General features: G+C 31.3%; 1 protein-coding gene across 1 annotated transcript; it reads left to right on the forward strand.

Annotated features, from left to right (window-relative positions):
* The first annotated feature begins 1,720 nt into the window (after positions 1–1,720).
* Positions 1,721–3,232, forward strand: LOC102666304 (FBD-associated F-box protein At3g52670). Its single transcript, XM_006598511.4, has 2 exons — positions 1,721–2,858; positions 2,983–3,232. The coding sequence occupies exons 1-2, from the start codon at positions 1,953–1,955 to the stop codon at positions 3,154–3,156; spliced, it is 1,080 nt and encodes a 359-aa protein (XP_006598574.3). The 5' UTR covers positions 1,721–1,952; the 3' UTR covers positions 3,157–3,232.
* The last annotated feature ends 7,839 nt before the right edge of the window (positions 3,233–11,071 follow it).

Below are 11,071 nucleotides of genomic sequence, written 5' to 3' on the forward strand. Positions count from 1 at the left end.
GAGAAATCACAGATCTAAACGGATCGAACTTTTTGAACTTGTCCAAAAACCTATTGATTGGTCATATTCCACAAGGCATTGCTAATATGAGATCATTACATTCCATTGATTTTTCGAGGAATCAACTTTGTGGAGAAATCCCTCCAACCATTTCTAATTTGAGCTTTTTGTGCATGCTAGACTTGTCTTATAATCATTTGAAGGGAAAAATTCCAACAGCAACTCAATTGCAAACCTTTGATGCCTCCAGCTTTATTTGCAACAATCTATGTGGTCCACCACTGCCCATAAACTGCAGCTCCAATGGGAAAACTCATAGTTATGAAGGAAGTGATGGGCATTGGTTTTTTGTGAGTATGACAATGGATTTGTTGTGGGATTCTGGATAGTGATTGCTCCTTTGCTGATTTGTAGATCATGGTGGTATGCCTATTTTCATTTCCTTGACCATGTGTGGTTCAAACTTCAATCTTTTTTCTCATGTAGTATCACTGTTTAGTGTTGCTTACAACCGATGTTGTATCATTGTATTGGCAGGTTGATCAATTTGTAGCAATTCTATCTTTTACTTTTTTCAAATTTTAGAGCCTTATGCAAATTCTGTTTTGGTATGTAAAGAATTGCATATTGAGCACAATATTACAGATGAATTCTGGTTAATTTTGTAGTCTAAATCAACTTGTTGTACCTAATTCTATGATAAATTTTTTTGGTAAATCAAGTAGATTAAAATTGAAATAGTTAGTAAGTCCTCTTGGTTAAAACCATGAAACCACAAGGTTCGTTTCGTTGCTTAAGTTAATATTGGATGAGTTTTTTTAAACATTAAAAAGTAATTTTATAATAAACATTTTTTATACAACCATTTTTTTAAAAAATAGTTAAGACTCGTTTCTTAAAAAAGGCAAAAACAGTTTAGACAAACATACTAAAAAAAAGTTACTTATTTTATTGAAATAATCATTTATTTTAACAAATAAATTTAAACAAATTGATCCATTAATATATTCCAATCTTTAGTAATGTGTTCTATTTAATGGATAGGAGTGGATGGATTATTAAAAGCAATCCGTTAATCATTTATGATCTATTAAAAAGTCAATCATATCCTTTTGATGGTGATTATTTTGTTTATCTTTTAATTAGAATACCATTCTGTTAAATAATCTGTTAATCCATTTAGCATCTATTAAAAACACTATTCTGTCGACAGTTCACAAGAAAAAATTATTGGTTTATCTTTTATCCTTTCAATAAGATTAATTTATTTTTTTAGAATAATTTATCCTTAGTATATTTATTTTTAGATTAATTTATCTTTTAGTTTACTTTTTATTCGTGAACGCACATATTCAAATAAATAAATAATAAACTATTCAACCTATTATTTAAAAAGATATTATAGAAGATAAAAAATAAACTAAAAGATTAATCATCAACAAATATATATCCCTTGAATGAAATTCATCCAATTCATCATATTTATAAGCCTTTCCCTTTACTTGCTCATCCTCGTAACTTACAAGTCATAATGGTATTCATCGTTCCCTTCCTTTAATTATGCGATTCGTTACAATGCAAAGTATTTCTAGCTTTTGACTTTCTGATACTGCTATATATTGAATACGATCTTAGTTTTGATTTTTCACCAATGATGTAACCTTGTTGTTTATATATAAGAAATAGAAATAATTGCTCTGCTTTCAAGAACATAGACACATTTGTCGAATCTCTTTATCTCTTGCATGTGTGTTTTCTCTGATAACCTTTAGAATTTTGATTGTTATTGCTAAGTAACTTTTTTTCTTCTTTTTAGACAATTATTTCTACCTTTTGGAACAAAAATTGTATGATATCAGTATTATAAAAAAAAATAAAATTTGAAGCATCTGTTCGTCTAACGTTTTTGTGGACAGGCACCAGGAGAAGGAAAAGAAAGAGAGAGGGAATTGATGGTGGGGAGACAGAGGCAAAGTATAAGAAATACAAAAGATGATAAGGACAGGATCAGTGAGTTACCTATTCACGTTTTCCTCCGAATATTGGAATTTATGAACACAAGAGATGCTGTTCGGCTTTGTGCTTTGTCTAAAAGTTGGAAGGATTTTTGGAAACGTTTAACTACTCTCAGTTTTGATTCCTGGGAGTCAAGTATTGTCAATTTCGAGAAGTTTGTGTCCGAGGTTCTGTCTGGTCGAGATGGTTCCATTCCTCTACTTAATCTTGAGATCATTCTCCGCACCGACCTCGAACAACTAGATGATATCCTGAAATATGCCGTGTCTCACAACATCCAGCAACTGAAAATCTTTCTTTTTGTGAACCATAGATTCCATTTTGTGTTTCCCTCTTCTATTTTTTCTTGTCAGACTTTGACATTTCTTCGCCTTTCTCCTTCTTTTTGGGGTCCTATTTGGGAACTTCGCAAACCTTTGCAGTTGCCAGCGTTAGAAAGTTTGCATCTCGAGAATGTTTGTTTTACTGCAAGTTGCGATGACTGCGCTGAGCCCTTTTCGAGTTGCATCTCTTTGAAGTCTTTGATCCTTGGAGATTGTTCTTTGCATAAAAATGCTCAAGTCCTTTGCATTAATAATTCTAACCTGAATCGTGTTTCCCTTTGCCTATCGAGTGTTGATGCTTACAAAATTGTGTTTTCGACTCCAAATCTTTGTTCTCTCACTATCAAGAATGTTGACTGCCATCACCAACTTTTCTCCACTTGCAGTCTTTCATTTCTTGAAGTTGATGTTAACGCTTATGTGGATCCATATTCTCCATTCTTTGTAAGCTTGCTGCAAGTGCTTGTTAATATCAAGAAAATTACACTGTCCTGGAGCACCCTTAGGATGATGCAAGAGGTGAGTTAGTTTTTGTATGTTTTGTCCTTCTTTGGTATGTATTTTTATGTCAATTTTTTCTCTCTACAATCTTAAATTTCTAAATTTCTATTTTAATATGTCCTCATTCACTTTAATTGTGTAGGTTCTACCTTATTGGGATTCAGTGGGAACTCGACCTCCTTGCTTTGCTAGATTGGAATCGTTGAAACTAAAAATAGATCCAAGCAGTAAAATATCTGATGAAAAAGTAAATTGGGTAGTGAAATGTTTACTTCAGAACTCTCCTCTACTTAGAGTTGATATCATAAAGTGCTGAAAGTTATATTCCAACTCTCCTCTATCCTCTTTTTTATATATGTTTCCTTTTTTCTCTAATGCTGTATGGTGTTATATTGTGGGGAATGTGAAATATAATTTTTTATTAGTCACATTGATTTACTGTTTCTTATGATTTATATATGTATTTTGTAATATTCATTATCAAAATCTCGTCTAAATATGTGATGATTACTGGGAAAGGAAAAGTTACAAATCTTATGTAATTTATTCAAATGTATTTATGTAAAAAAACTTAACACTATAACAATTAATTTAATTATGATATTATTCCGTATGTAATATTTTTGTAATAAAAACATATTTAATAAATTAATATAAAAATTTACTATATAATTATGTAAAAATCATATTTAATCTTATTTTATAAATTTTATTTAACAAAATTTGCGTATATAAAATTATTAAACATATAGAAAATATTATTTTATAATAAAAAAAATTTCAAATATAAAATGTAAATATTATTCAAATTATTTATATTTAAAAATAATTTTAAAGAATTTCAAATTAAAAACAAATACTAGATTTAACATTTATGTGATGCACAGATTTAATTAAATTATAAAATTTTAACTTTGTACTTAGTATATTTGTATTTAATATATATATATATATATATATATATATATATATATATATAAATTTATAAGCTTTTATTAATATTTAGTATCATATTCAATATAATTATATTAAAATTTTATATTAGTTATACTTATATTAATGTTGGATAAAAGATAATTATAAGATTAATTTATTAGATATAATTAGATCACATTAATTTATTTGATGAATTTAATATTTATTAAATAATATTTAATCACAATTGATTAATTTAAAATTAATTAGTTATTATTTAATTAAATTTCATTAAATAAATTATCTGATCTAAAAAGTCATGTGATATTACATAATTAAAAAATAAGTCATTGATACAACTTATTTTTAGGTTACATCAAAATAACCACCATCATGAATAAGATGAACTAGACAAAGATTCATGTGTTGCATGGATTGATAAATAATTTAAAAAATATTTGAATAAATTATTTGTTTAATAAATTAAATTAAAAAATATAATTATTCATAATATTTTATATTATTTTTTGTTAAAGATGATAAAAAAAATTACATGTAAATTAAGATATTTTTTATTTATCAATATATTTATATGAGGATATTCTAAAATTAAAGGTAAATCACTCAACTAAAATTAATTAATATAAAGATAAACATTATTTAATAGACTGAGATTGACTCTTCATTGGAGAATGTCAGACTAACTTGTTTATTCGGCTTTCTCCTTAATAGACTGAGATTGAATAAATTTTATTTAATGATGAAGATACATCTTTTGACTCATTGGATACTTGTAACTTTAAACTTTTACTTATGACATCGTTTTTCACACTTTTCTTTCATAGATTTTCTTCTCCTTCTTAATATGAAGATACATCTTTTGACTTCTTAGATAGTTATAGTTTTAAACTTTGACTTGTGAGATGCACCTTTTTGGTCATATTCAACAAGGCATTGGTAATATGAGATCATTATAGTCCATTGATTTTCGAACTTTTTGAACTTGAAATCCCTCCAACCATTTTAAATTTGAGCTTTCTCAGCATGCGAGACTTGTCTTATAATCATTTGAAGGAAAAAATTCCAACAAGAACTCAATTGCAAACCTTTGACGCCTCCCGCTTTATTGGCAACAATCTATGTGGTCCACAACTGCCCATAAACTGCAGCTCCAATGACTACTTTATTATGCCTACCATAATTTCCACCATTATACTAATTATACTAAGTAAGAATGGTGCTCCACAATCCACATACCAGTGCCAGAGGGAGATTAAACTATCTGTTGCGGCCATCAAAATTCAAACTGCATTTCGGGGTTACCTGGTGAGTATATATTTAGGTCATAAAATTCTCCTTAGGTACTTGTATAGGAATAAAAAAAAAGATATATAATAAATTGAACTTCTCTCATGAGACAAAACCAATGTATGCACGTCATTTTTTGGGAAGTTAGGCGAGAGAACTCCTGAAAAAATCAAGTGTATCAAATGATTTTAATTTATGGAAATTCATCTCTTTTCCTATAAGTGCTCATACATAATTTTTCCAAACATGACTTTAATGGAAGACACACTAAATCTGAACCAAGTATAAGCTGAAATTTGTTAGAAATTAGATAGGATCCTAATATTGTATTAACAACCAAAACAGAGTACAATAAGGAGCTAAAAACATGAAAGTGAACCTTCAAGTTGTCCAAAGTTACTCACATCACCACATAAGTCCTCCAAAAAATTTCATCACTAAACTAGTTCTTCAAAGATCTAGAACATCATTGTAACAGTCCTCCAAAGATTTTATTAAGCAATTAGTCCCTTGAGACAAGAATTCCTGAGAACTAATGTGGTGGTGCATCTAACTTTGAAGGATCAACTTGAGGCTTTACCAATAATAATTAATATTATTCAATTCTTTTCCTTTCAATTAATCCAGACATAATAATATACAAGCTTTGTTATACCTCACCTTCATTTGTTTAAAAACTACGTTGATAGTTTTCTCATCAGAACCAAATCCAGAACTTGCAGTTGAAGCTTCATCATCATAGGTTTGAGTTTGCAGACCCGACTGCAGACAAACAAATTGATCACTAAACAATAAGAAAATTGTTCCGCATCTCAATGTTTTTAATATGCCTCAAACACACACCAGTAAGGGAGGGAACTTACCAAAGTGGCAGAAAAACTATCTAAGACCTCTATCATATTTTTATCTGAGTGAGTAACAGCCTTAAAACAAGGTGCTATGTTGCATTCGAAGTAGAGGTATGGTCGGCCTTATAGAAGCACTACTAGTCACTAGTGTTTGGGAAAATAAAGATTGAAGCAGAAATCAAATAAATGCCATATGAAGTTACTACCTTTTCAGACTAGCTAAAGAGGAAAAAGTACACCAAAATTAGTTTTCTTGGTTTCTAATACAAATGCTAAGACCCTGTGTATTTATGAATTGGTAGTCATTTAGGACTTACTGAATGTCCCAAGGTTCGGTCCCTGCCAAACATATATTACAAAGTGTATGTTATAAATCTGGCCCATGCATTTTACTACATAATACATATTGTACACTTACAAGTGAAAAAAAAGGTTTGAACCACATTAGTCATTAGTGCTTAAGAGTACAAAAGCACATCCTTGAATTAAATAATCCTAATTTTGCACTGAATACCAAAAGATCACTGGAGAAAAGATAGTTGCTTTCCTTGCAGTGGCTTGCAGTTTCACCCACTTAGTAATTGAAAAGACAGAAAATGCTTGAATATAGACAAAGGGAAAATGATCTTAACCTGGAGAAGAAGCGTAACAATAGCAAAGAAAACATTCGTAATCTCAGTAAAAGAATTAACACTAATTGGGCTAAAATTGAATTTCCCATCCACCTTGGACATATAGACAAGGATAGGCTGCCAATTAAAAAGAAATAATTTCTGTCAGTCACTAAACAACAAGCATAGAGGTTCCATGATTTAGCAAATTAACAGCAGTGAACTGTCTAATTTACATCAGACTATTAGTTTAGTAAAATTTGAAAAGTAGAACTGCAAGTCAATGAAATCAAAATATGCAAATGACGCAATATTGTTTAAAGGATTATAATATGCTTCATCACATCCCTTAGTGATTCACAATGCCAAAGCAGGAGCAAATTTCAATAGTTATGGCCTCTAAGATGTTGTTCCTTGGACCTGAATGCTCCTCCAAGTTAAAGCTTTTCTTCCATGCAAGCTCTAAATTTTCATTGTCCTCAGTTAAGTAATCGTTCCATTTGGAGGCTGCCCTGCTGCTTGTTGGTTTGCATTTTTGAATCCTTTGATTATTTGGTGTTACATAATTATTTCTCTTTGGATTGCTTTCAGTCAATGATGTAATTCTTGTTTGATCTATCCTTAGCTCCTCTGCATCAATGTGAATCCAAATAAATGACATGATTTCAATGTTATTCAATACTACATTTATAAAATGAAATTCTTCTTTCTTATTATATTTTCTGCTCTTTCATCCATCACAAAACTATCAGTAGTTTTAAAAGGAAAAGGTTTTGATGAAATTTTATTTTATCTTCATTGAGATTCACTCTTTATCCACTGAAACCACGTTCTATGGCAACAATTGCATAAGTGGTGATGGATTTAACAAGTAGAAAAATTTGATTCAATCAAGATTTATATTTCAAGGTTTTTTAAGTTGCAAATAATAGTCCAAATGCTGTATATCAACATGATTAAAAGCATATGGTGCTGGAAAAGAAATTAACGAGGCACTAATTATCAATTTTTCCTTCTCTATAACTAACTACAGTACATAAAATCTGTTCTTTTCAATGTTGTGAAATGTGAATGAACAACAAACCATCAAAACAAATTGAAATATACAGACATGTAGCATTAAGGAACATGCACCTTGAGAGTTATGGAAAAGGGGCTTTTTGAAAAGCTTGTCACTTCCTGCGGTAGAATCCTCCACCACTCTGCGTTTCTTGAACGTACCTTTTTGTAACTCAATCCCAACCAGTGGTTCAAAATCATTATCTCATGCTCAATTCATACCATCTCAAATTCATCAAAATCGAGAGAAAATTAGCACACCGCAACAAAGCAAAACCCAATTATTCTACATACATGACCATGTAATGTGTAAAATAGTTTTACATTATCATTCAATTATAAATTATGATAAGTTTTTTTAACCTTTACATCAACTACTTCAAAAGTCATACTCTAATACGACCATTGAACTCTAATACTAAATGCTATTCATATTTTAATTTGTACAACTTTTTTAGGCCTAAAACTGAATAAAATTTAAATAAAGACTAATGTTGAAAAATTCACATTAAAATTTCTAACCATCATGATCTAGTTGTTGTTCTTGGTGGAGGTACGTGGACCAATTTTCTGCTTCTTTTTGAACTTGAGCTTAGTGTCTCCATTTTTTGTGGCGGCAAGCGGCAAATTTAGGGTTCTGGCAAGGGGATATTCTCCATTGTTGAAGGACTTGCGGGACATGTTGATGTTCTGGACGAACTTGCGAAGTTCCTTGGCCATGAATCCCTAGGCGAAGACTTAGGCTCAAGGACTTGAGAGGCCTAAAGTAAATTTAAGAATGAGGTCTTTTATTTACTCATAAAATAGCTTATTAAAATTATCATTGTTTTATTTAAAATTAATTTTTCGAATATAATTATCATTAATTGTTACTTACGGTATCAATAAAAAGATTAACATTTATGAGAGATAGATATGGAAAGTCTTGATCCTATAAAAAATTGTTGGGAAATCAACGCTCACATAGACAAAATTACCTACACCCACAAAGGATCGTGAGACCACATCAAAGATTACATCATAGAAAAATAATAACAAACACAAGAATATAACGTGGTTCGGCACCTCTTGCCTACATCCACGGAACCTCCTCAAAATGTATTTCACTGTCACAAAAATGATTACAAGATTGTAACCCACCCCAAAAAGTGTATCACTCTACAAACCTGAGTACCCCAATCAATGGTTACAAGAAATGATAACACGCTCACACAAAGACACTTTTATCTCAACACAGTGACTTTGTTTCACAATCTCTCTTCTCACACACTCTCTCTTCATGTGTTGTGTTTCTCCACTAATTCGCTTCTCTATTTATAGTGAAGATTGCCACCAACTATAATAAATAAGCTCTCTTGGAAGTTAAAACAAAAACAACTTTCAATGCATCCATTCAACTAAGGTTCATCTAATAAAATCCAATCTCTCACTTTACATTTAAGCCACCTAAACCTTAAGTTTAAGCTCGCCTGTGCGAGCTGCCATTACCCCATGTGCCCATTTTCCTATAAATAGGTGTGCTAGGGAGGCTAGGGAAGGGTTCAAAGGGTTATAAGTGGAGAGAATTAAGAGAAGAGAGAAAGAAGAAGAAGATAGAAGAGGAAATGAAGCCGAGGTGCTACCGAATCACGACCGCGATCATTCCCTTCATTGTTCCTTGTTCGGTATTCTTCGTGCGACTGTCGATTAGTATTGTTTTTAAGAATTGAATATGATCTATGTACCCTTAGGGGTCCCCCTTGTTATTATGTGCACATCCCTCTTCTTCATCTATCATCTAGGATCTCATTTTTCTTTGTAAAGTTTAATCTTAACCGATCACTAGTGTTGTAAATTTATCTTTAAAGAGATTGAAAGTTAATAAACAAAACCAAGATAAAACCAACTCATGACTAATTTCATTTTATCAAATATCACTTGAGATCGTTTCAAGGTCCAACGCCTTAACGATTCTCTCCGCTTTTCAAATTTAAAGGATTGTTTCAAGGTCCAAAGCCTTAACGATTCTCTCCGCTTTTCAGAATTTAAAACATCGTTTCAAGGTCCAACGCCTTAAACAACTTTTGTTCGTAATTAAAATCAATCTTTCAAAAAACATGAAATCAATTTAACACATAAACTTTTAGGCTTTAAGAACTATGTAGGTCTGAATTCATCATCGCACCTGAGGATACGTAGGAGAAGAGTGACACCCTTGTCCACCCCAAAAAAATAAAAAAATATAAAAAGGGAAAATAAATAATATTGAAGTCACGTTTTTGCACATTCGATTAAAGGTTGCCGTCCCTTGTGATGAGCATGTGGGGTGCTAATACCTTCCCCATGCGTAAACAACTCCCGAACCCTTATTTTCAAAATTCGCGAACCTCTTTTTGGTTTTTTTAATGTTTTCCTTGAATAAATATTGGTGGCGACTCCTACGCGTTTTCCTTTTTGGGAGATGCTCCTTTGGCTTTTCGCCTACAGTCCTGTTCTAGGGTAGGTTGCGACAGATGACGACTCCACTTGGGACTGTTAGAGAGTTAAGCCATTCGATCAATGTGCAATGTTTTATCGTGACTTCTTCTTTATTTTCCCTTTTCTCTTTTATCTTTTGTTTTGTCCATATTTGTGTATAAACTTTGCTATGTTATTGTGTTTGGTGTGTGTCTGTCTATCTGTCTATCTATTACATTCGTAGTTAGAAATATTTTTGTTCTATGCACACATGGCACCTACACCTTTGCACACACATTGAGATATTAGGCCCTATACCTGGGTCTATGTGAGCCATAAGGAGTGAAGGTCGATATGTGATCATGATGGGTCTCTGACTCACTTGATAACAGTGAAGTCTCATCTAGAGTTTTATAAAGAAAAATGCTTTTGTTTCTGAGACTGAGCGTGCAGGGGGAAAAAACCTTTTGGGTTTTAATTTATCTATAATACAACATCGGTTTTATAAAGAAAACTGATGTTAACATCAACTGGTTAACATCGGTTTTTTAAAAGACCGATGTTAACCAGTTGATGTTAACATCAGTTTATCAATAACTGATGTTAACTAGTTGATGTTAACATCGATTTTGTCAAAATCAATGTTAAGATCAAGTAGTTAACATCGGTTTTGACAAAACTGATGTTAACTAACTCGACTTATTTACAAAAATGTCATCGTGCTTTTCTTAACATCGGTTTTTTGAAAAATCGATGTTAATCGTGCGATGTTAAATCTATATTTTGTAGCAGCGGTTATCACGTCTCTCGGAAAGAGACAGTAAATCTGTATTTTCCACAAAAAGAAAAAACAAAAAAAAATCAAATCAAAATCAAAATCACAAAAATAGGAAAGAATGTCATGAGCATTACACAATTTTCATGATTCAAAACCTTTTGCATTACTAACATTTCAAGATGAAGGTTGCATGCATCTACATCCCAAAAATCATGTGCATAGATTCATGAACTATAATGAAGTATTTGCTCCCATTGCCAGAATGATTATTGCCCT

Source organism: Glycine max, chromosome 15 (assembly GCF_000004515.6).
Source record: "Glycine max cultivar Williams 82 chromosome 15, Glycine_max_v4.0, whole genome shotgun sequence".
Classification (NCBI taxonomy): Eukaryota; Viridiplantae; Streptophyta; class Magnoliopsida; order Fabales; family Fabaceae; genus Glycine; species Glycine max.

Coding starts and splice junctions, on each gene's coding strand:
- LOC102666304 (XM_006598511.4), top strand. CDS start 1,953: ATGGTGGGGAGACAGAGGCAAAGTATAAGAAATACAAAAGATGATAAG. Junction 2,859..2,982: donor CCCTTAGGATGATGCAAGAG/GTGAGTTAGTTT, acceptor TTAATTGTGTAG/GTTCTACCTTATTGGGATTC.